At 46.7% G+C, this 26,071-nt stretch overlaps 1 protein-coding gene across 2 annotated transcripts in view; it reads left to right on the forward strand.

Annotated features, from left to right (window-relative positions):
* Positions 1 to 14,592: 14,592 nt before the first annotated feature.
* The window catches only part of UBE2Q2 (ubiquitin conjugating enzyme E2 Q2), a 60,052-nt gene continuing 48,573 nt past the window's right edge, over positions 14,593 to 26,071 (forward strand). For both annotated transcript variants that reach the window (XM_055133329.1, XM_055133330.1), the window contains exon 1: positions 14,593 to 15,031. In XM_055133329.1, coding sequence (XP_054989304.1) covers positions 14,876 to 15,031 — 156 coding nt within the window. In that variant the 5' untranslated portion in view covers positions 14,593 to 14,875. The remainder of the gene's footprint in view (positions 15,032 to 26,071) is intronic.

The raw sequence follows: 26,071 nt of genomic DNA on the forward strand, positions 1-26,071 counted from the left end.
CAATCAGGGATGCAGCTCAGAGGTAGAGCACAGATCTTGAAAATGTGAGGCCCTGGGTTTGACTGCCAGCATCGTCAAAAATTTAAAAGGTGTGTGAGTGAGTGAACAAGTGAGTGAGTGAGTGTGGTGTGTGTGTGTGTGTGTGTGTGTGTGTGTGTGTGTACACATGCAACTTTCCAAGCAAAGGGCTTGCAGAATTGGCCTGGCTTTCTTATTCCGCTCTCCATCTCAAGCCAGTGATTTTTCTCTCCCCCAACCACTTATTTGAACAGCATGGTTTCCAAAATTGTTCACAGTCAATTGCTACAGGCATCCATTACTCAGTCGACACCAGTCCCGCTACCAGTGTCACCTTCCCTCCATCTTTGCCTCCCACCCGCCCCTCAAGCCTACCCCTATAGCAGGTCCACAGTAATTTATTTTATACTGCTTGGTACCACTAAATGGCTAATGGAATAATCAGAAAATACTTCAGTGATAGAAAATTTGTGAAAATTGTTGTAGCTCACTATGGGGGCATTAAGGTTCTTGTCCGAGGGTTTACTAAGCTGTTGTTGCTAGTTGAGCCTTCTGTATTAATGCTTTTGTGAGTCCAGCTTAGCTGGACTATGTTACACTATGTTACACTCCCATCCAATCTGCTGAGCTCCTACTGGGATGTTAGTATTGTAGAGTTTGGAGACATCGTGGTGGCCATGTACTTCACAAAGTCCAGAGTATTTAAGTGGACGGTGAACTTACATGGTGGTGGTGGCCATGGAACAAGAATGAGGCTGCTGAGGCTTCCGGAAGGTTGCAGAAGGTTGCGGAAAGTTCCGGGAGGTTGTGCAGCCTGACTTGGAGAAGGCCCAGAGTTTTCAGCAAAATAAAACAAGCGAAAAAACAGTGTACCTGACATTTTTTGGCGCCAAACCAGTTATTTTTCACTTGAGCATATACACGGCCTGAATGCAGCTGGTCCACCAGGCCGAGCAGGCCGGCTGGCGGCTCTATCTTAGAAATGTGACCAACTAGCTATGGTTCTCTAAGGAAGCCTGCTCCAGCTCAGAGTTTGTGAAAAGGTGAGGTTTTTGTTTGGGACGGGTCGGGGGGAGTGGTCTTTTTCACACATTTCCTCCTTAACTCTACCTTTGGGAGGAGATATTTTGCTGACGTGGCTCTAATAGGCAGTATGAATCCAGCTAGGCTCTGTGGGGGCACCTGCTTTCAGCAATTCTCGAGTCACCCCCCCCCCCCCAGAGACCTTCAAACGATTGGTTTGTTTCCCCTGAGCTGTAGTCCAGAACTATTTCTGGCAGGAGACTCCCCGAAACTTTCCCCACACAAAGGGTCCACTGATTTCCCGGGTGGGTCAGGAGCAAGGAAGGAATAATTCAAGGCGGCAGGGAGGGAGGCAGACAAGCTGTCAGGTTCTTGTGATTCAGACCTTCCTGTTGTGGAGAAATGACTGTTTGACGTGAATTCTCAGAATGCCTACCACACCCAACCCAGCGGGCCCGGGCCTATCCTGGAGCCCAGAGCTGGGGCGAAGGAGCTGATGGTTTGCACCTGCTTGATCTCTGGCATCAATTCATGCTTCTACCTGGGTATCTTCCCCCTACCAGTTAAATATTCTGGGGGGTTGGGGAAAGAACCCAGCGATTTGTATTGACTCCAAAAAAAAAAAAAAATCAGGGGTTAGAGCAATAGCACAGCTGGTAGGGCATTTGCCTTGCACGCGGCCGACCCAGGTTCAATTCCCAGCATCCCATATGGTCCCCTGAGCACTGCCAGGGGTAATTCCTGAGTGAAGAGCCAGGAGTAACCCCTGTACCCCCCTGTGCATCGCCGGGTGTGATGCAAAAAGAAAAAAAAAATCAACACCCAGAAGCGAAGTTGTTCCAGGGAACTAATTTCCTATCTGTCTGTGTGAGAATCACAAGCCTATTGACCATGATCAAAGCAAACGAGGTAAACTTGGGAGGGCCTGGGAAAGGCACTGCCCCTCTAATTCAACAGAGAGACGCTTTGCATGATGGGTTCAGAAACTGGAGAAAGCTCAGAAAACATTTGTTTTAAAGATGAGGACAGCCTGCTTGCCTTGCACATGGCTGACCCAGGTTCGATACCTGGCACCCCATATGGTCCCCCAAACACTACTAGGAGTAAGCCCTGAGCACATCCAGCTGTGCCCATCCAACTCTCCACCTCCCAAAATAGCAGTCCTAGGTATGAGTGAGCTGGGAGAAATGGGGCATCCACAGAACATGGAACAAGAACACTGCAGGAAGACAGGCTGAGGGGAAGATTGAGAGTTTGGGCAAGTCTGAGAAATCTGGGAGGCAAAGGAGAGAAGAGAGTTGGAGAGAGTACAGAGGCCACATGCTTAAGACCCCAGTTTGTTCTCCAATACGGCATATGGTCCCCCACGCACTGCTAGGAATGATCCCTGAGAGTCAGAATAACACTTGGGTACTGCTGGGGCTGGAGCGATAGCACAGCGGGTAGGGCATTTGCCTTGCATGCGGCCGACCTGGGTTCGATTCCTCCGTCACTCTCGGAGAGCCCGGCAAGCTACCGAGAGTATGCCATCTGCATGGCAGAGCCTGGCAAGCTCCTCATGGCGTATTCAATATGCCAAAAACAGTAACAAGTCTCACAATGGAGACGTTACTGGTGCCCGCTTGAGCAAATCGATGAACAACAGGATGACAGTGATACAGTGCTACAGTGCTACTGCTGGGCACGGCCACCAAATCTGTCCCAAACAGAAGGAAGGAAGGAAGAAATGCTTGAATCCTGGTAATTTTTCTGTGTCCCACTTGCTCACTCACCCTCTCTCCCTCTTTATTTATTTATTTTTGGCTTTTTTTTTTTTGGGTCACACCCGGCAATGCAGAGGGGCTACTCCTGACTTTGCACTCAGGAATTACTCCTGGTGGTGCTCAGGGGACCATATGGGATGCTGGGAATTGAACCCGGGTCGGCTGCATGCAAGGCCACTGCCCTACCCGCTGTACCAACCCTCCAGCCCCCCTTTCTCCCTCTTAAGCTCCAGGTCATCTTTATGCAGATTTGCAAGAGTTCAGCAACTTCGCTGCTGGTAGAAGTCCTGAAGAAAACCTGTTTTCATAAGGTCCAGCTGTTGGTCTTCAACAGAACCTTCCCGGACCTTACAATCAACATTGTAAGCATGGTTGGCAACCATGACTATGGCAAATATCAATAATGAGGAATTAGTTGTTGTGTTTTTGAAGGACTTGCTTCTTTCCAGGAAGGATGTCAGGAGTCACAATGAAAGACATAATCCAATAAAAATAATCAAATAAAACTGAAAAGGAAAGTAAAAACTGTCCTGGAAGAAAGCAAGTGTATGGTTAGGGTACAGACTGCATAACAAAGAGATCCCCAAACATAAGATTTAAATTAGGAAGAGGTTTGTTTTTCTCTTACAAAACAATCAACAAGTACATTTGAGACAGCTGGAAGGGTACCCAATGTACCCACGACCAGGACCCAAGGTCTCTGAGAAAATCACCTGTGATTCTTTCACTGAGGTTGTTTGATTCTCAACAGCCTGCAGGAGGTGCTGAGGGAGTAGGGATGGAGGGGGAAAGTGCATACCCCATCCTGGTAAGGACAAGACTTGCAGTGTACCTCCTTCCAGACACATCCCCTGGTCCATAACTCGGCTATCTGGTTGCAGTTACTAGTGAGGGAAGTATGGGGCTGGAGCGCTAGTACAGTGGGTAGGGCACATGCTTTGCATGCAGCCAACCCATGTTTGGTTTGTTTTTGCTTTGAGGGGTCATGCCCAGCAATACTCAGGAGTTACTTCTGGCGGTGCTGGGGACCATATGGGATGCTGTGGATTGAACTCAGGCTGGCCATGCCTGCTGTACTATTGCTGTAGCCCAGCATACCCAGGTTTGATGCACAGCATCCCAAACAGTCTCCTGAGTATTGCCAGGAGTGATTCCTGAGCATCTCCCTTGTGGGCCCCCCACCCCCTCCTCAAACAAACACACTAGTGAGGGCAGATTGACAAGAGAATCTCTGGTTAAGATGCCACCTGACCTCACAAAAGTCTTTATTTTGAAAGGGCTGGGGGGAGGGTCATCTAACAGTTGATCACAGAGGCAACTGATAATGTCCCAGAATAAGAAACTTGTCAACATTCATAGACATCATGGGGGGTGTTTTCTTTTCGGTTGCCATGCTAGGGAAGGCAGCCAAGTCTCGTGCAAGCAGAGGTCGACACCCTTGAGTCACATGTCTGGCCCTGGGGCAGGGTTTCTGCCCAATACAAAGCAAGCTGAAAGTGCCAGAAACTGACTGCCGGGAGCAGCTGAGAGCCAAACACAAATGGGGGCAGGGGGAGAGTAAATAAATAGACCCACTTCCTCCCCCAGGGTTAGGATGACTTTGGTATATTCCAAAATGTTCCCAGAGTTTCCTGGGGGACTGCACTGCACGGTTGGTCTGGTCTGTCTCCTGCTTCCCTTCCCTTCCCGCCTGCTGCCTGGCCCCAGCGCTGCTGGGATCCCCTCCAAAATAAACTGCTTGCTCTGGAATCTTTGTCCGAGTTGACTTCTGGGAGAACCCAAACTAAGAGCAGCTCGGGCTTCCAGGAAATCCAGAGGGAAGCAGAATAATATAAGTTATATTTAGAAAGTAGAAAATAGATTAGTTCCTCAATGGAGACAAAGTATTTCTCCTTCCACTGCCCCTCCCTCCCATTCAAAAAAAGCAAAAACAAAATGCCACCTGCCTCTTATTTTCACAGCGGCCTTTGAGGTCTTCACCTTAATTCTGCCTTAGGGTCTACAAGAAGCTTAATCCTGGATTCACCAGTTTGCAAGTGACCTTGCACGTGCTTTGAAACTAACCTATTTTCAGCTTGCAAGTATTAGACAGAGTTTTTGTTGTTGTTATTGTCTCTGTTTCGTTTTGGAGCTACAGTCTGCTATACTCGGGGGTTACTCCTGGTTCTGCACTCAAGGATACTGGTGGTGCTGGGGGAACCACATGGGATGCCAGACTGAACCCAGATTAGCAGTGTGCAGCTGATCCTGTCCTACATGCACAGCACTGTAGCACTGTGGTCCTGTTGTTCATTGATTTGCTTGAGTGGGCACCAGTAACCTCTCCATTGTGAGACTTGTTACTGTTTTTGGCATATCGGATACGCCACGGGTAGCTTGCCAGGCTCTGCCATGCAGGTGGGATACTCTCGGTAGCTTGCTGGGCTCTCTGAGAGGGACGGAGGACTCGAACGCGGGTCGGCCATGTGCAAGGCAAAAGCTCTACCTGCTGTCCTATCACTCCAGTCCGACATACATAGAGAAGTGGAGATTCAGGCAGGAGTGGGGAGCACCTACTTATGTCCAGGAGCCGGAGAAGCTGGAAGTGGCTCCCAGTTCTTTAGACCACTCCTCCTGATTTTCTACCATGGATAGAGTCCCCCCACCCAGGCGATCTGTCATCTCTGAGAGGAGTACCAGACTTTTAGCAGGAGGAGCATCCATATAAATGTTTGAAAACCTGTGGGCTGGACAGATAGTACAGCAGGTAGGGCACTTGCTTTGCATGCAGCTCATCTGGGTTTGATCCCTGGCACTACCCATGGTCCCTCAATCCCCTGCCAGGAATGATTCCAAAGCACAAAGCCAGAAGAAAGCCCTGAGCACTGTCGGGTATGCCTCCCCACAATATAATATCTATCTGTGCTGAGTGAGCCAAGGCCCCTTCCCCTTGGCCCATTGGTCTCAAGGATTGTGCTTGTCATTACTTAATTTTTCATATCTTGCAAGATGAGACCGAAATTTAACCAAAAGGACTGTAGTCCAGGGACTTTGGCTATTCAGAGCCAATGGTGCATTAATTGATTATGGCAAACCCCCAAACGGAATCAAGTTCATGTTTCCCTAAATTCTTCCTGGAAATAGCACTACCACCTTGTAGCCTGGGAGGATGGTCAGACCAAGCCTCATTTCACCCAGCATGAGCTTTGCAGAAAAGAGCCAGAGGCAGCAGGAACAACAGCAAACCTAATAACGGAAAAGCCTAGAAAAAAAAAATGAGACAACAAACACGTCAAAGAGTGTCTATATAAGAATTATCATCTAAACTCAAAGCATAAAATGACCTCATTGCATCCTGGTCTGCAGGGAAGGAACTAGTAGTCTATGGGAAGCTAGAATGTTCAAAAATATCATAGGTGATTGGGGGCCCAGGGGGAGCGATAGCACAGCGAGTAGGGCATTTGCCTTGCATGTGGCTGACCTGGGTTCAATCCCTGGCATCCCATTAGTCCCCCGAGCACCACCAGGAGTAATTCCTGAGTACAGGGCCAGGAGTAACCCTTGAGGATCATAGGGTGACTTGAGGGCACAGGATGTGGTTCAGGGGTAGGATACTTGCCTTGCATATGTGTAATGCCCTGGGTATGATTTCTGACTCTTCCAGGGGAAAAAATGCCAGTTGAATATTGGCTCTTTAACCTAGAATTTACTATATGTATCAGTCCCTAAGATGCACCTGTTTTGGGTAAAAGTCACATATTCCCTTTATGTTTTCTCTCCCTCCCTCCCTCCCTCCCTCCCTCCCTCCCTCCCTCCCTCCCTCCCTCCCTCCCTTCCTTCCTTCCTTCCTTCCTTCCTTCCTTCCTTCCTTCCTTCCTTCCTTCCTTCCTTCCTTCCTTCCTTCCTTCCTTTTTCTCTTTCTTTCTCTTTCTCTCTTTTTTTTCTTTCTTCCTACTTTCTTTTTGCAGGTGGGACACACCCAGCGATGATCAGGGGTTTCTCCTGGCTTTGAGCTCAGGAATTACTCCTGCTGGGGCCCAAGGAGCCATATGGGATGCCCAGGTCTAAACCTTGGTCAGCCAAGTGCCCTACCCACTGTACTATCTCTGTGACCCTTTATATTTTCTCTGCAAACTCTTTCTTCAACTTAAATATCTGCAATATTAATTCAAAACTAAGGTATTCTATTATATAAGTAATGTATGTTCAATAAAAGTATTTCAGAAAGGGTAACTAAGCAGAGGGGAAGTTAAAATTGTCTGAAAAGGTATCACCCAAATGATAGATTTAGGTTTAAATTCTGACTTTGTTAGCTATTTTCTTCATGGTCTTCAGTGAATCTTGACTTCCTTTTTCTGAAATTCAGTTATTTGGCTTCAGTTTCTGAACTGTTACGATGATGAAGTAGCTTGGCACACACTGAGTGGGTGCTCTATAGACAATTGCGGAACGAGTATTTGCTTACTAGATCCTTAGAAGGGGTTTTTGGCTTTTTGGCCTATTGAGTTAGAAAAAAGCTTGTATTTCCTTAAAATTGCTTTTGAAAAATAGGAAAGGGATCTGTGTCACACACAGAGGCAGCTGGGCTAACTGGGTAGGAACATGTGCTCTGAGGCCGGAGTGATAGTGCAGCAACTAAGACATTTCACCTGCCTGTAGCTGACCCTGACCCCAATATCCAATATTGTTCCCTGAGCACCACCAGGAGTGATTCCTGGATGCAGAGCCAGGAGTAACCCCTGAGCATCACTGGGTGTGACCCCCAAATTAACCAAATAATAAAAGGACATGTGTTCTGGAGCAGCACTGCTGTAACTAGCGCTATGTTGCTACTTCTCAACCTCGCTGCCCCTTCACTTCCTACTCAGTAAAATTAGGATATTACTAGTACCTTGCTCATAGGAATCTGGCAAGGAAAAAATTAAAATTGCTTAAAACACTATATAAAAAAAGGAAAGTTTAGAGGCTAGAGCAATAGCACAGGGATAGGGCGTGTGCCTTGCACGCGGCCGACCTAGGTTCGATTCCCAGCATCCCACATGATCCCCTGAGCACTGCCGGGAGTAATCCCTGTGCATTGCTGGGTGTAACCCCCCCAAAAAAGGGAAAGTTTAAACATTTAATTTTTTTGGGGGGGTTACCCCCGGCAATGCTCAGGGGTTACTCCTGGCTTTGCACTCAGGAATCACTCCCGGCAGTGCTCAGGGGACCATATGGGATGCTGGGAATCAAACCCAGGTCGGCCGTGTGCAAGGCGGCCTACCCGCTGTGCTATTGCTCCAGCCCCCTAAAATTTTTTTTAAAATTAACTCCTTCACTATTTTGCTTTGAAGACCACATCCAAAGGTGCTCAGACACTACTCCCAAGTCTGTGCTCAGGAGTTGCTCCTGGAGGTGCCTGGGGGACCATATTCAGTGCTGGGGATCAAACCCCGGCTTCTGGGTCCAAATGATAGGAGAGCAGGTAGGGCTCTTGCCTTGCACACTGCTGACCTGGGTTTGATCCCTGCCCCCCCACTCCCACCCCCGTGGTCCCTCAAGCAGTGCCAAAAGTGTTTCTTACTTCAGAGCCAGGAGGAATCCCTAAGCATCACTGGGTGTGCCTAAAAACAACAAACAAACAAAAAAACCCAGAAAAGACCTGAGCGTCTGGCATGCAATGGACACACTCAGCTGTTTTGGCTATTTCTCTGTCCCTCTTTATTTTAGAAGTGATAAGAATAAGTTCAGAGAAAATGTGAAATTCCATGCATTGGTACTTATCAAACATTTCTAAACATGGAGTCTGTGTCAGACACTGAAAATACAATAATTAGTAACAGATGGCTACTGGTCTCAGGAGGTAAGGAAGGATAGATGTGTTTTGGAAGGTCACACTGAGTTGAATGTGTTATTAGTGTTATGTAAGTATTATGCTGTCATAGCCACTAGCTACAGGTGGCTATATTTTAATGGACTATAATGAAATAAAATAAAAATGTACAAGCTACTTTTCAAATATTCAGTAGCTATGTAAGGCTAGTGTCACCTGTTTTGGGCAATGAACATAAATTTATAACATTCCCATCCTTGCAGAAAGGAGAGTGTTACTTCAGACTCCCCCAAAAGTACTCACAGGCATTTATTTATTTGGGGGGCATTGAGGATATATCTGGCAGTGCTTGGGGCCTCCTGCTCTCCTACTACGTGCTCATGGTTTGCACCCGGTGGTGTCTGGGGGACTATGTTGTGTCAGGGATCAAACCAAGATTGAATTTGTGCAAAGCCTTAACTATGTTTTAAGGCTATCTCTTCAGTCTAGCTTGCATTTATATTTCCAATGTTACGCTTTCCAAGAGCTTGCACCTTGGTCTGAAAAGCAGCTTACAATGCAGGCGAGAGAGGAGGGTGTTGGTAACCACAGCTAAAATCAAAGATAAGAGTTTTATTATAAGCCAGAGCCCAAACTTATGGAAATTGAAGCTTAGAGCAGCTTCTGGCTGAACAGAATAATGAGTCACTTGTTCATTTCAACAGGGACGGGCTGTTTCCTGTGCTTGTGGGATCCCTGTGGTTGTCTGGGCATAAGCAGCCACATGCTAATGTGTGCACACTCCAGACAGGGAGACATCCGCACAGCTTCCCTGAGATTTCAGAGAAACTAGATCACTTCTTTCATCTTTTACTTACAGCCTCTTTAACTGAAAACAAGACGTGACTTTTTCCTCTTCTCGGCTGCACTCACTCAGTGATCACTTACTGGGGATTTTCTACAGCCAGGGGATTGCTGTCTAGATGAAGATGATTCAGAGACAAGTTTATAATCCTGCAGAGGAGACCAACATGAAAGCAACTGGTCACAACGAAGGTAAAATCATCCAAATAAGGGCTGAGATAAGCAACTAGAAAAGTTGAAAAAGTAGAGGTTAAGCTCAATTTAGAAGACTAGCAAAGGCTGAGAAGCATGCGGAGAACAGCCCCTTGGACAGGGATGGAAGCCTTCGGAATCAGCTACCACTGGGAGTTTGTCCACATCCCAGTTCTGGAAGTTCAAAACTCTTCCAGACCCATGACAACCTTCTCTGTCCTTGTACCCTGAACTGGCTCTGTCTTCCTCTGTACTCCTAGACTCTCAGCCTGCTCTTGTTCTCATGATGGTTCAGGTGGGACATCAGAGTTTCTGACGACCCCTCCTTTTTTTTTGTTTGTTTTTTGCTTTTTGGGTCACGCCTGGCGACCATATGGGATGTTGGGAATCGAACCCAGGTTGGCCGAGTGCAAGGCAAACGCCTTACCCGCTGTGTTATCCCTCCAGCCCTCCTTCTTCTTCTTTTTTTAATCACACTCCCTCCCCTCCCTTGTTCTGTGTTTCTCTGTCTTGCCCATCTCTGAGTTGGCCTAGTTGAAATCAGGACATTCATGCCATATGAGGTGTCTCAATAACACTTGACTCTAACTTGACATTTCTTTGTATATACATTCAGTTTCTCTCCATCCCATCCCACCTGGAGTGGAGGGATTCCTTTCCATGAGAGAATCCTTAACTTTTCTCTTCTTTCAGGGCTTACCTCAATACTGTCTCTTTCCTGTATGGTCAATTTTCATTGCCTGTAAATGGTTTTCTTCTTAGAGAAAGAGGCATATTATTTCTATGTTTTTGATTTGGGGCCACAGTTAGGCTACTCCTGGCTCCATGTTGGGGAGTAGGGTTACTCCTGGCAGTGCACAGGGGACCATGTGTTGTTGGGGTTCACCTGGCCTCTTGTACATTGAGCTCTCTCCTGTCTGGCCGAACCACCCAGATTTTGTGTGGCTTGGAGGTTGTTGGCTTTTGTTTTTTTGTTTTGTTTTTTTTTTTTTTTGCTACAGCAAGCAGTACTAAGGGCTTACTCTCCTGGCTCTGTGCTCAAGGATCACTCCTTTTTTATTTTTATTTTTTGGCTTTTTGGGTCACACCTGGTGATGCTCAGGGGTTTCTTCTGGCTCTGCACTTAAGAATTATTCCTGGTGGTGCTTGGAGGACTATATGGGATTGCCAGGGATCAACCTGGGTTGGTTGCATGCAACGCAAATGCCCTACCTGTACTATTGTTCCAGCCCCTCAAAGGATCACTCCTGGTTCAAGGCAAGCACCTTACCTGACCAAAAGGTGATTGGAGGAGAGCTGGGTATGACATACTGCACTGAATTAGTGGCAAACAGGTCAAGGATCAGCATTCACTGCCTCTTTTGGGTGACTACTTCCAATTTTAGACCCGCTGTAATCCATTTTGTACATCAATGCCAGATTAATCTTTGGCAAAGTGATGACTCTCATGAAATGAAATCGGTGGCATATTATTGCAGGACTCCATAGTTAGGTTTCAAACAATGTCTCAGAGTTTTCTTTTCAGCACTGTATAATCAGCTGGGCTCTTGGATGGTCTCTGAACATGGTGTCATATATATATATATATCACTGTCACTGCCATCCCGTTGTTCATCGATTTGCTCGAGTGGACACCAGTAACGTCTCCATTGTGAGACTTGTTGTTACTGTTTTTGGTATATCAGATACGCCATGAGTAGGTTGCCAGGCTCTGTCGTGCGGGTGGAATACTCTTGGTAGCTTGCTGGGCTTTCCAAGAGTGCTGGAGGAATCGAACCTGGGTCGTCTGCATACAAGGCAAATGCCTACCTGCTGCTGCTGTGCTATTGCTCCCGTCCCTCATATATATATATATATATATAAAATGTATATATACATATGTATATATATATATACATGCATATACACACACACACACACACTCACACCTGGTAGTGCTGGGGTATTTTCTGTATCCGTCGCTTAGGTGTTCTCTCCCAGTCGTGCTCTGGGGATCTTAAGGTGCTGGGAATTGAACCCAGGGCCTCCTGCATGCAAAGCATGTGCTTCAGTCCTTTGAACTATTGCTCAAGCACCAACCACATTACTTCTATGCAAGTAATTTTTGAAATTAGTGTCTTCCTTCTTGGATATGTCCTAGTTCTGTAGCTTGAATTTTTCTTTTATTACACGTGGTCTGATGTCTTTCTTTTATTCTCTTGCTCTTGCTGCGGACTCCAGACTCTGGGATGACAAGATCATCCATCTCTGCACACACAAATTCAACATCAGGGATTAATCTCAGCCCCCATGCTTGGGTGAGGCACTTTCTAAACCACTGAGCCATCTTTAGGGCCCTTATTTGCTGGATACCTAATAGCAAAGCTATCAGAATTGCCTCAATGGTTGCAGGTGGCACCAGAGTTTCAACTCAAAATTTTTGCATGAGTCAGGCAAGTGATTTCAACCAACGAGCTGCCTTCCAGGCCTGATGTTGTCTTTCTTTGTGTGTTTAGTAACACTATGGCTGACTTTTTAACAGAACATTAAGTGAGTAACCCCATCATCCGTTTACTTGTGATGGGTTAATGGGAATGTGCCATATTTGCGGCCAGGGATAAAGGGGGAAGACTGTTGAAAAGATCCTTGAAAGGTCCCAGGGTCTTAGAGGAATAATAGTCCTTTCTGACTCTGTCTAGTGCCAGGTCTGGATATGTCCTGCAAGAATAGCTTTGACTACCGGGGCTGGAGAGATAGTACACTGGGTAAGGTGCTTACCTTGCATGTGGCTGACGAGGGTTCGATCCCTGGCATCCCATATGGTCCCCGAAGTACTGCCTGGAGTAATTCATGAGTGCAGAGCCAGGAGTAAGTCCTGAGTACTGCTTGGGTGTGTCCCCTTAAAAAAATAAAAACAAAAGCAAAATAGCTTTGCCTACTTTGCTCTCAGCTTGACAAAGAAAAGGGAAGGTTTTGGGCTCTTGAACATTTTCAAGGCTCTAATCAACCAACTCCGGAGCTGCTTATTATACCGTAGTTCATCGATTTACTCAAGTGGGCACCAGTAACATCTCCATTGTGAGACTTGTTGTTACTGTTTTTGGCATATCGAATACCATGAGTAGCTTGCCAGGCTCTGCTGTGCAGGTGGGATACTCTCAGTAGCTTGCTGGGCTCTCCAAGAGGGATGGAGGAATCGAACCTGGATAGGCCTTGTGCAAGGCGAATGCCCTACCTGCTGTGTTATCGTTCAATTTGTTCATGGGCTGCATATCACAGTTTCCTGCTACATGCATCCTACAGCTGCAGAAAAGCTTTTTGATTCAATGTTAAAGTTTCTCAAATCCAGCTGCTTTTTCTAGAGCTGTTAGGGCTTGACTCACAGCAGATACTAAAATATGATTTCAAAAATAATATACATAATGTACATAAGGAAGGCTAGGTATCAGCAAGACTTTCCTGTAAGAAGAAAACGCAGTTTCTTATAGAAAAAGGTATTCTAAATGTAAACAGCTGAGCATTAAATTACACCTGAGGTCCTTTTAAGTGAGAAGCCCTGAGCAATGGTAGTTATGCTCATGAAACTGATTAGCCTAGTGCATATCACTAAATGTATTACCTGTTCAATGGTGGGTTTCTGTCATATGATGTCCCAACGTGCATACCTCCACCAGTGTACAATTCCCACCACCAATGTCCTCAAATGCCTGAGTTTCCTTCCTGCCACTCTCCCCCAGCCTGTCTCTAGGGCAGGCACTCTCTCTCTCTCTCTCTCTCTCCTCACCCTCCTTTTTAGGCATTATGGTTAGCAATACAGATACTGAGAGGTTATCCTGTTTGTTCCTTTACCTATTTTCAGTGTGCAGTTCTTATCCAGTGTGATCATTTCCAACTATCTTTGTCATAGTGGCCCCTTCTCTATTCTAACTGCCTTCTCCCTCAACACTCGAGGCAGGCTTCCAACTGTGGACCTGTCCTCAGAGCCCGTTTCTACTGTCCTTGGGTATTAGTCTCCCATTGTTTTCTTTGAAGCACCTGGATTGTCCCAGAGTTTGTGGAAAGTGAGGGTTCCAAGTAAGGGCATTCCTTCAACAATAAAGGTTATTTATCATTTAAAAGGACTTGCTCCGTGTCCTGGGGATACATTCGGGCTGGAGAGACAAAGAAACAGAGAAAAGGGGGGAAAAATAGAGGAAGAAACCAAGAAATGAACACTGGATGCTGGGACCCAGCAGGGTGAAGGGAGGGCTAGGTCAGACAAGGTGGTTAAGGTCACGGTGAGAGGATACCCCAATTAAGACTTCCCTGAGTCCTGCCTCCAGAGGGGGTCGAGAGGGAGATCTCATCTGAGGCCCGGGAAACTGAAGAAGGAAAAAAAAAAAGCTGCAGGAGGGACCTTGAGGGAGGAGAGGGGACGGAGAGAGGAGAGGAGAGGAAGTATGTCAAGAGGGGGAGAAACGGGATGCAGGAGGGGACAACCTGCAGGGGACAAATTCCTCATCGCGCGGAAAGTGGCTTGTTCTAGAGCCAAAGCGGGAGTCTGGACAGAAGGTGCCAGGCAGGCGCCCGGGCTAGAGGCTCGGACCAGGTGCGCCCGACCGGGTCGCCAGGGCTGCCCGCGGGCCGGGCGCGGGTCGGGACCGCCCGCCGAGGAGCCGCCGCCGCGCGGACGTGGCGGGCGCGAAGGGCCGCGCACGTGTCTGGCCCGGGGCCCGCGGCGGGGGTGGCGGGGGCGCGCCGGGGTCTTGGGGGGAGCCTCCCCCGGGGGCTCGAGGACTCCCCGCGCGGCCATCCCCGGGCGCGAGAAGCGGAGGGGCCGGGCCGGGCAGGGAGGCCGGCGGGGGCGGGGGGGGGCCGGTAGGAGTGCGGGGCGACGGCGAGGAGGGGGCGGCCGGGCGCGCGGGCGCGCGCAGCCGCCGCGAGCACGCGCCGGGGCGGGGAGGGGACGGAGGCGGGGCGGGGGGCAGCCCTTTCCCAGGCGCGGGCGGGGGCGGCGCCGCCGGGGCCCTTTTAAAGCCGCGGGGCCGTCACCTCGGCTCGCCCGAGTCGGTTACAAAGGGGAGCTGTGGCCCGCGGACGCCGCGCGGCCCCCTCGCCATTTTCCAGCCGTCGCCTGACGCGCGGGGGAAGGCGGAGCGGCCGGAGCGCGGCCCGGGCTGGCCCCGCGGGGCGGCTGCGGCGGCGGCGGCGGCGGCGGCGGCCGTGACGGCGGCTCCGGGCCCGGTGGCTCCCCCGGCGCGCCCCTCCCGCCGGAGATGAGGGGAAGATGTCCGTGTCGGGGCTCAAGGCCGAGCTGAAGTTCCTGGCGTCCATCTTCGACAAGAACCACGAGCGATTCCGCATCGTCAGCTGGAAGCTGGACGAGCTGCACTGCCAGTTCCTGGTGCCGCCCGCGCCGCTCACCCTGCACTGCAACATCACGGTGAGGCGCCGGCCGCGGCCCCGCGGGGCCCGGGACAAAGGGGGCGCCGCGGCCCCGCTCGCCCCGGCCGCCCCGGCCGCCCCGGCGCGGGCGACTCCGCGCCTCAGGGCAGCCGGCGGGGCCGGCGCGGCGCGTCTCGCGGCCGCTCCTCTCGGGAGCGGGTTTGTGGGCGTCGCTCGGGCCTCGGCGGGTGGGCGCCGCCGCGTCCCCGCCAGCCCTGCCGTCCGAGCACCCCCCCCCCCCCCCGGCCCCTGGCCCCCCGGCCCCCCGCCCCGCGACGCCGCCGTTCGTCGAGCCGGCCCGGGTCCCGGCTCCGTCCGCCCGCAGCCGCTGCCGAGTTTCAGGAAAACTCCCCCCGGGACGCGCCGTGGCAAAGTGGAGCCCGCGGCGGGGCGGGCCGAGTGGGCGCCCCCGGGCCCGGCCGCGGCAGGTGGGGGGCGAGGCCCGGAGAGGTCAGCGCACGTGCCCCAACCCCGCGGCGCCGTCCGTCAGAGCCGCCTGCACTTTCGGTTAAACTGAAAGCTCGTTAAAGTAATCGGAGCGTTAAATAAGTGGTTTTCCTGCAAAGTGTGGGAAGTTGTGCGTGGAAACAAAACACACACAGGAAATCGCTGCAGGGTATTGAGCCACCCCTGCAGAATGGGTTTTTAGGAGTCGCGGGAGTACTTCAGCGTGCCCTCCTTACAGAGGGAGAAACCTCAGGCGGGGGGCGCGGGGGCTGCGGGGGCGGGCCTTTCACTGGCGTCCTCGGGTGGGGGACGCCAGCGCTCGTAGCGCGCCTGGTACTGGGCAGTGTGCAAAGGCCTTGAAGTTCTGGTCATCGACTTGAAAGGAGTTCCCAGCATGTCTGGGGGGAGAAGGTGTGTATTTTCCTAAGAAGAAACACAAATAACTCTGAGCCCCTCAATGCGGCATTGAGAAGAGAATTCATTTATTGTTCTAGGCCGGGGTGTTGCAAAACTGGGCAGAGCAGCCTCAAAAGTTGGTTTCTTAGGGAGAAGAGTTTATACGGCACAAGTCCGATCAAATCCTGTGGTTCCACAAAGTCAAGGAAAGTGATTTTTTTTTTTTTTTGGCTTTTTGGGTCACACCTGGCAATGCACAGGGGTTACTCCTGGCTCTGCACTCAGGAATTACCCCTGGCGGTGCTCAGGGGACCATGTGGGATGCTGGGAATCGAACCTGGGTCGCTGCGTGCAAGGCAAAAGCCCTACCCGCTGTGCTATCGCTCCAGCCCGGAAAGACATTGAGTTGGTCTTCCCACATCTAAGAATTTTGGAAGGGGGTGGAAAAGCATTTCAGGACCATGTGAAAGCTTGAGAAAATGGAATTTGTTTAAGAGTAGACAAGCTATGAAGAGATCAGGAGGTCTCAAATTTAAGTTTGTTAAAAATTAAATTTATCAAGAATGGGAAACAAAGTGGCTTGAAGTGATAAGAAGAGGGAGAATATGCCTGTAGAAGTTGAGGCATCATCAGAAAAACCTAGGCCTGGCTTGATAGATTGAACTATTGACTGGGGGAAAGCCACTCGGTTTCTCAGGCAAATCAAATGTATTTTCTGTTTACATTAGCATGATAGAGTCATCTAGATGGACACTAGAATTTGATCATTCAAATGCCTTTTCCCTTCTCTCTTTTGCCACACCCTGCAGTGCTCAGCGCTTACCCTTGAGAGGCTCAGGGGGAACATAAAGGGTGCCAATTATTGAACCCCTGTCAGCCTCATGCAAGGCAAGCACCCTACCAGCTGTTACTGTGGTTCAGGTCCCTCAAATATCCATTAGAATGGTAGGATACTGAAATCTGATTGACTTGTGGGGAGCCACTCGTCTAATCAGGTAAATTGGAAAAGGGTGTTCTCCATCAGGGCTAGAATTAGTACTCCACAGCGGGTAGCAATAGGAAATGTGTGTGTGGTTTGGTGGTGGTATTGCGTGTATTGGCCTTCAGGGATACCAGGAAGTAAAAATGTTTTGTAATGTTCAGACAGTCACAACTCAGAATTGTCCCAGTCCAATGCCAGCAGTGCCCCGTTGAGAACCATATTTGGAGGCTGATAGGAGCTTGCAGCACACACATACTGAGTGATGACCTGGATTAAGTAGTGGCAATGGAAATAGAACGAGTGAATTAGAGACGTCCAGCTGGAGGATAGAACTGGAGCTATAGTAGAAGCCATTCAAATTGAGCTGATAGTGGATTATCAAAAGATAATGATCATGGTAGGTCTCAGTGTTCACATGTTATTGTTAACTCTTATTATAGAGACACATCAAGCATATTCAGAAGTTGAATAGTGTGGAGAAATGTGTATGGACACAGACTCAATAGGGACAATCCATTCCTGGCCAGTTTTACTCATCCATAGCTTGCCTTAGAATATTCTTACGTTTTGGGGCCATACCCAGCAGTGCTCAGGGCTTACTCCTGCAATCTTGGGACTACATGACAAACGCCCTACTCACTATTCTCTTTCCAGCTTCTGCCCTGGAGTATTCTGAAGCAAATTTCAGATACATTATTTTATTTGAAAATATTTCACTGCATATATCTAAAAGATTAAAAACTTTAAAGTCTTGATAAAGTCACCATGACTTATTTCAGTTGATATCTTTTTTTTTGTTGTTGTTTTTGGGCCACATGTGGCAGTGCTCAGGGGTTACTCAAAGTTCTGTGTTCAGAGACCACTCCTGGCAGGCTTTGGGGGCCATATGCTGGGGTTTGAATCTAGGTGGGTCACATACAAGGCAAAAGCCCTACCTGCTGTACTGTTGCTCCAGTCTCCCCCCACCCCATACCATTTCTAAGTAGGAAAATGGGACTGACTTTCAGTGCCAGCGCCTGGTTTCTGTGTTTATGATTTGTTATTCTCTAAAGTATAGTAGCTCTTAAAAAAAAAAGTTTGACATGTTTATTTTTTTCTCCTTTCCCTTTGTGGTAGTGATGGGGTTGCATACATGTGTAGGAAATTTCACTCACATGTAGTGGGCTACTGGGGAATCACACATAGTTGCCATCTGGATTGTACCTGATATGTGGGCCTATGCGTGGTATGAGACTCAGGCCTGAAAGGCAGGTGCTCTACCTCGAGGTCACATTCCCAAGCCCAAGTTTGACCTGTTAGCACTTTTTGAATGCTTTTAAAACCATCATCATATCCTCTTGTCCACACTAACCAAAAGCATCCTTCTGCAGTCTGATATTGGTGTGAATACATGCCAATTTAGGAAAAATTCTCTAAAGATATGGCAACTCCTTTTCAGGCTTCTGCGTCAGCAGTTTGTCCCATGGGGAACTTGTCCCTAATCCACACCCACCACCCCCTTGCCTAACTTTCCCTCAGAGTGCCCCCAGTCATATGCAGTTCATGCTGACTTCGACTTCCCGCCCACCTTCTTACCATCCTCCCTGATTACAACTTTTGTTGTGTTTCCTTATGGGATTTTGTTTTTTGTTTTCTATTTTTGTTTTGGGGTCACATCTGGCAGTACTCAGGGCTTCCTCCCAGCTGTGTTCTGGGGTCACTCCTTGTGTTTGAATAGGGGAGGGCAAGTGGTTCCAGGGATCCATAATAATGCACTCAGCCCCTTGTGCAATCTTCCTTGACCCATGTGGTGTGTGTGTCTTTTTTAATTTAAATATGTATTTTTTTGTTGTTGGGAGGGCACACCCAGCGATGCTCAGTGGGTGCATCTGCTCTTGGTGGGCTTTGGGGACCATATGGGATGCTGGGGATGGAACATGTTATCTGTGTGCAAGGCAAGTACCCTACCCCCTGTACTCTCTTCAGCCCCAGTATTTTGAATTCTTTTTTTTTTTTTTTGCTTTTTGGGTCACACCCGGCGATGCACCGGGGTTATTCCTGGCTCATGCACTCAGGAATTACTCCTAGCAGTGCTCTGGGGACCATATGGGACTCTGGGAATTGAACCCGGGTTTGCCGCTTTCAAGGCAAATATCCTACCCACTGTGCTATCACTCCAGCCCCTGGAATTCTTTTTTAAAAGCCTCCCTCCCCCCTCTTAGTAGTTGACTGGGAGGTTGCACCTGTTTGGCTATCTGTAGCAGGGTTCCCAAGTAGCAGGTGTGGTGCCTGCTGAGGTCTTGTACTCCTTTATAGTGCTCACACACAGTTGAAGCACGTCAGTTACGGTTGTACTTAACTGAAGTTCACTGAGCTGCTCATACATATACTTGCCAGAGGTGACACTTCTGTTTTGACACATATCTTTTCAGTTGTGCTCACCAGGAGTCACACGTGTGTGTGTGGGTATGGGTGTGGTACCCAGACACACTTGGCTGTGGTGTAGCCAGAAATTGCATGTGTTGGGGCCTGAACCATAGTACAACAGGTAGGGCATTTGCCTTGCCCATGGCCAACCTGGGCTATAATCCAGGCATCCCAGGTGCCCCAAGTCTGTCAGGAGTGATTCCTGAGTGCAGAGCCAGGTTTAAGCCCTGAGTACCTCCAGGTGTGGCTCCAAAACCATAAATAAATAAATACAAAATCGGTTGTGGGGCTAGTAATTGCAGAGAGCAGAGCTTCCAGGCTCAAAACTGCCAGGATTGCACTATTTGTATGTGGGACATCTGGGATTTGAAAACATTGACATGAATTTCCACTATTCCTCTGGACCTGGTAGTTATTTCGGGGACAGATCCAGCAATGCTTGGGGACTACTTGTGGCCTTGTGCTTGGACACCTCTTCTGATATGTGTTGGACAATGTGTGGTAGCAAGGATCCAAACTTGTACTTTTTTTTTTTTATCATACCTAGTGGTGCTCTGGGCTTAATTCTTGCTCTTTGCTCAGAAATCACTTCTAGAGGGGCTTGGGAGACCATCAGGGGTGCCAGAGATCGAACTCTGATACTATGATAGGCCGTGTGCAAAGCAAACACCCTACCCGCTGTACTAGTGCTTATGTCACCCCCTCTCTTTTTAAAAAAGATGGCAGGGAGTAGCACCTGAGAGGTAGCATGTGGAAGGTTGGGATTCTGTCAGTTTCTGGCACTTTCTGTCAGTCCTGTAGGCACAGATCAGTAAGTAGCCCCCAAAACAAAGTGACAGGAATGTAATGAATGATGTACTTCATCTTCCATCCGTAAATGTTAGTAAACATTTGTCCTATTGACTATGTGACTATAAACAGTTTATAGTCTGTTTGACTAGAACTAACTATAATGTAAGCTGACAACAGTGAAAGAGGTAGAGAAGCCTAGGGGACAGAATCCTTAGCACCACATTGCCCTCCCATCCCCACTCTCCAGCACTGCTGGGTATGGTTTTGGTGGCCCCTGAATATAAATAGAGTGGCCAAAAGTACAGAGAGAAATCATGAAAAAATCATGGATAGTGCTTAAATATGTAAAAGGTTACTGCGTGTTTCATGGGAAATCTGTAATTTGACTTCATATAAGACAGTGTTAAGAGGTTAAAAAACCCTAGATCTGGGGCTGGAGCGATAGCACAGCGGGTAGGGAGTTTGCCTTGCATGCAGCCAACCCAGGTTCGATTCCCAGCATCCCATATGGTCCCCTGAGCACTGCCAGGGGTGATTCCTGAGTGCAGAGCCAGGAGTGACCCCTGTGCATCGCCGGGTGTGACCCAAAAAGCAAAAACAACAGCAACAACAAAAAACAGATCTACTCACTACTCCAAGGAAACTGAGCAATTTTTTTAGTTCATTTTTTTCTAGTTTTTGTTTTGTTTAGGAGGGGCGGGGCGGTGCTCAGGGATCACTCCTGGTGGAACTGGGACTATATATGGTGCTTGGGGATTGAATCCGGGTGAGGATCAAATCCGAGTCAGCTGTGTGCAAGGCAACTCCCCTACTTGCTATCTTACTGCTCTAGCCTCTGTTTTTATACATTTGTCCTAGTTCCACCCCTCACCCCCACCCCAGTGCAGGGTTTTCATTAGTGACAAAAGCAAGCAGAACTGTTGGAAAATTCCCAACTGGTAGCTAAAAGGGTTTCCCAGGTGGAGCTTGTAAGGAAAATTTGCCCTTCCCTTTCATAGTTCATATTTTCTTAAATGTAAAGTGAAAGTGTTTTCAACTTAAGGGATTTTTTTCCCCTGTGAACTCATAATATGAAAGACTGTCAAAAAAAATTGTCATGCAAAATTAAGTTTTGGTCTTCATTTTTGACAAACAAACCTAATTGCCAGTGCTAACCTCTAGTTGTTACACTCACACATAAAGCTAAGCAGCTTGTTTTAATAACCTGTTTAACCTTATTGGGTGCTAATATAAGGCTTGCTTTTAGTCCCTAGAAATATTTAACATAGCTTAGCAACTTCATTGCTCCTTTTATGGACTTCTTGGCATCTGGTAGAGAATCACTGGTTTAGAAAAAGATCCCCCTTAAGAAGTAAATTAGCTGGTAAACAAGACCTCATACTCTTTTTTTGTATAGTAGAAATTATTACTCTGAGTGGCTATTTGCCAGCCTTTTTGTGGGGAAACTTTTTTTTTTTTTTGCTAGTTAAATTTCTATTTATCATTGCCAGAAAGCATACCATCCTCCACCACCACCAGCCAGGTACTAAATAAAAAATATTAGACCTTCGTGTTTAGGAGAGTGAAAAAATTTAGTCTTTGGGCCTTTAGCCATCGCTTTTTTGCTGTATTTTTCTGTAAAATAGTGCTTTTTGCTGTGCAAGGGGCATACACAGGGGTGTTTTTTAGCAATGATGTTCTCTACACATTTAAAAGTGACGGTGTTCTGAATTATGCTTTATAACTGTTTCATGGGAAATAAATCAATGCTGTTAATTTCTTAAGTTTCATATATATTTTTTATACTAATAAAAACTAGACAAAAAATCTAGACAGGATACGGATATACAGAGGAAATAGTGAACAAAACGTGAGTAAAGATCCAAGGGTCTTTTCTTTGGTCTGTCCTCCTGGGGCAGATTACCTTTCCAAATTAACTTCTGGAGAATCATTTGGAAATAGCAAACCTGTCATGCCAACCTCTTTATGTGGAATCTGAGGCCAGAGGGGTCATTCTTTTCATTCTTCTGACCAATTTATAATATAGACTCAAATTCCTAGTCATTAATTACCCTCATCTCTTATGACCTTAAAAAGAACAGATACATGAAGAGGGATTTAGGTTTCCATTTAATGAATGGTATATCCCTTAGTAAGTTGTGTTTTTTTGTTATTAAAACTTCTTCAGACTTGGAAAATAATACTAGAGAAATGTCAGCAAGTTAAAGGGTAAGAAATTTGGATGAAATGGTTCCTGCCAAATATAAGGAATTAGGGAGAGCCATAGTGATGAAACTGGGATCCCATTTCTCAAAGCCCTGATGTGTTCTGTGCTGTCTTCTATAAATGATCATTCTGAAAGACAAGAGCTGACTCAGTCTCTAGGAAACCACACAGTAGTTTTCATAGATTTAGTGGCTTGAATCTTCAGTACCTTTGTTTTCTCTGTCTTAATTTAGAACGTTTTGATTAGTTATAAGTTGTTGCTCAAAACACTAGCACTTTACACATCACAGGAGTGCATTTCTTGGTTTTATTTTGCATCGTTGGGGGTGGTACCCAGGGCTCATATTTGAGTGCCATCTGCTGAAGCACACACCCTACCTGTTACGTGTGCACCTTTTCTTGTAGCAAGTATTAGTAGTTTTATTCTGCCTCCTGCTCCTGTGGGTTCTGAATGTATTAAAATGATTAGCAAAGAGCAGTTGTTTTTTTTTTGTTTTTTTTTTTTCAGGAGTTGGTGGGATGCTTTATTTTTGAGCCATACCTATTGTGATATACTCCTTCCTGGCAAGGCTCAGGGGACCATCTAGGGTTAGCCCTGTGCCAGACAAGTACCTTACCTACTCTATCTTTCTGGCACCAGGGATGGGGGTGGGGGAAGTTTATTTTTTGTTTTATATTCTCAGAGCACTTAGAATTTTTTATGGGACAATAAAGCAATTGTGTCAGTTTATCTCATTTCACCTCACATTATTGAAAAGCAAAGTATGAATTCAAGTCACATGTCCCTAACCTAATCTCTTATTTCCTCAAATCTTCAAGAAGTTTGTATCCTTGGAGATGACTGTGTCCTGTCATTGGGAAGGACACCAGAAATGGCGTTCTAGCACGCAGTGTTCTAGTTGCTACTCGAACACTGTAAAGAGTCTCATATACTGATTGGATCTGTGTAGATGACGGTTGCTTCTGAATGAGCCAGAAACTCCTTTTAAGCAGCAATAGGCTAAGCTTGGTTTGATAAGCCTTGAATTTTATTTCCTGGGATTAGGGTAACAGGACAACTTTTGACAGTGACAGTGTAATAGTGGTAAACTTGTTTTAAAGTTTTTCAACAACAAAAGAGGAATAAGGATTGCAGTGTGTGGTAAACTCTATCTTGATAGTCAGACAACTGCGTCCTATAAACTTTATAATTAACACAATGGAGGAGAAACCAAAACTCTGGAACTTTGGAACTTTAATGCGCAGGTTTTTTTTTCTGTGTTTAATGTATTTTTTTTTTTCACAACTGGCACGAGAATTGTGTGCTTCAGAACATTCAATGTAAAAATACGCTACTTAAACTTAGATTGGATTATTTTATTTTATTTTACTTTTTTGATTTTTGGGTCATACCCGGCGATGCACAGGGGTTACTTCTGGTTATACACTCAGGAATTACTCCTGGTGGTGCTCAGGGGACCATATGGGATGCTGGGAATCAAACCCGGATTGGCCGCATGTAAGGCAAACACCCTACCCGCTGTGCTATTGCTCCAGCCCCTAGACTGGAATTTTTGAGCACAATTGAGTGATTAAAATCAGTATTTTAGATATCTTTTGAAGACTCTCTCTTTTGTTTTTTGTTTGTGCTCAGGATTTACTCCTGATTCTGCACTTAGGGATCATTCCTGGTGGGACTGGGGGGACCGTAGGTGGTGCTGGGAATTGAACCTGGATTAGTCTCATGTAAGGCAAGTGCCCTGTGCTCTGGCCCCTGAAGATTGTCTTTTAAACATTCCTCAAAACAAATCTTGAATGTGATAGAGAATTCATTTGTTCAAGTAGTGGAAATTTTTTAATAATAATGGAAAGTGAGATATTCTAATGGTGTGAAATCTAGAAACCAGATAAGCAAAACTGGGACAAATGAAAGAGCAGTAACATTACCACTTAGAAGAAACCACTATCAAAATTTTGGCATGAATCATTCTATCATCTGGTCATTTGTTTTTCTTATATCGGTTCCTCTCTCCTATAAAACAACAACCAGATTGTTTTGTAATGTTTCTCACTGTGTTGTAATTCTATGTCATAATGTATTCCTCAGTATTGTCTTTTAAAATCCTGGCCTGGTCATTATATGACATAGCATTCAGCCAGTCATGTCTTCTGGTATTGGACATATTGGTGCCTTCTTTCCCTTTTTCTCTTTCTATTTTGAGCATGTCTTTGAATGTTGATTGATAGGGTTAAATTCTTTTTTTTCCTTCCTTAAATTTTTAATAAATCACCGTGAAGGACAGTTAGACTTACAAACTTTCGTGATTACTTTCCAGCCATACAATGATCGAATACCCATCCTTCCACCAGTGCCCATTCTCCACCACCAATGTTTCCAGTATCCTTCCCGCCAACCCCCCAGCTCCCCGCCTCTGTGGCAGGCACATTCTCTTTTACTCTCTCTCTCCTTTTGGGTGTTATGGTTTGCAATACGGGTACTAAGTAGTTGTAATGTTTAGTCCATAGTCTACTTTCAGATAGAGCTAGATTCTTACACTGTAGATGTCCTAAAATTTTCCTAGAAGTGATGCCTTCAGTTTATTTTTTATGAATTGGTTTCTGGAAGTGTAACAAATCATATTGTATAGGAAACTTTTCCTTCCATTTAGCAAGTGTTAAGTGAAATGGGCATTTTTCACCACCAGTGACAAAAGTTATCATTATCTGTGACCCTCTAGAAAACTGTTTGGTTCATGTAACCTTATGTTTTGGCATGATAGATGTTTGCTAACCCAGGCTATCCAACTTTGACCTTATGACCCAGAAATTGCGTTCTAATTACGGTGATTTGATTCTGGCTTAGTCCATTTGACAATAGAGGTAGTCACTGGAAGTGAGATGGATGGTAGAGCCCTGTGAATAGGTTTCAGGTAAGGATAAGAAGGGTAAAAGATGGGAAGGAGAGAGGAAGAGAGAATATGGCTGGAACACAGATAGGCTTGCTCTGTTTCTATGGCATTGCATTGTTCCCATTGCCACCACTAGGAGTGACCTAGCACTGAGGTGGGAGTAACCAGAAAATAAAGATAAAAAGGTAGAAAAACAATCCCAATGTAGCATTTGTTAGTGAAGAATGGTGGGGTGTGTGTGTGGGGGGGGAGGGGTTGTGGATATTTCTCCCAAGAAATTCTAAGGGAACTGCTGGGTAAATGTGGAGTGTGGAGTGAAGGCCTCTGCTCTTGGTGTTAGGTTGTGACCCATAAAGACCTTGGCATTAGCACTCTTACACTATTAAATGTGTGTTAAGGTCCTAAAGAGCTTTGTTTAGTAGGTTGTCAGTATCAGAAATTAAAGCAAATACTTAACATGTTTATTTAAATGGATAACAGCATATTAATATAAATGTTTTTCATATGTTAACCATATTTTCAAGGGCCACAAAGGTAGACTGGTAAGGTGCTTGCTTTGTACTCTGCCATCCTGGGTTTGATTCTCTGGCATCCCATGTCATCCCTTGAGCCCACCAGGAGTGATCCCTGAGGGCAAAGCCAAGAGTAAGCCCTGAGATCTGGCAGCGTACAAAGGAGTTTGGGACACAACAAGAGAGGAATGAGGACACAGAAATAAACCATTACTGAATAGATGCAGCAATGTCCTACTTGATTTCAAATGTTTTCTTTAAATAACATTGGGTGTATGATGCTTTAAAAATAGTTTCTTTGGCATCAGCCATGTTATAATTGAGATTGCAGTTCCCAAAGTAATGCTTCCTTAAAATCATTTCTGCAAAATTACTGCTTTCTCATGACTAGAATCTAATTAGTTTCTAAC

The sequence above is a fragment of the Sorex araneus genome, chromosome 3 (assembly GCF_027595985.1).
Source record: "Sorex araneus isolate mSorAra2 chromosome 3, mSorAra2.pri, whole genome shotgun sequence".
In the NCBI taxonomy this organism is placed as follows: Eukaryota; Metazoa; Chordata; class Mammalia; order Eulipotyphla; family Soricidae; genus Sorex; species Sorex araneus.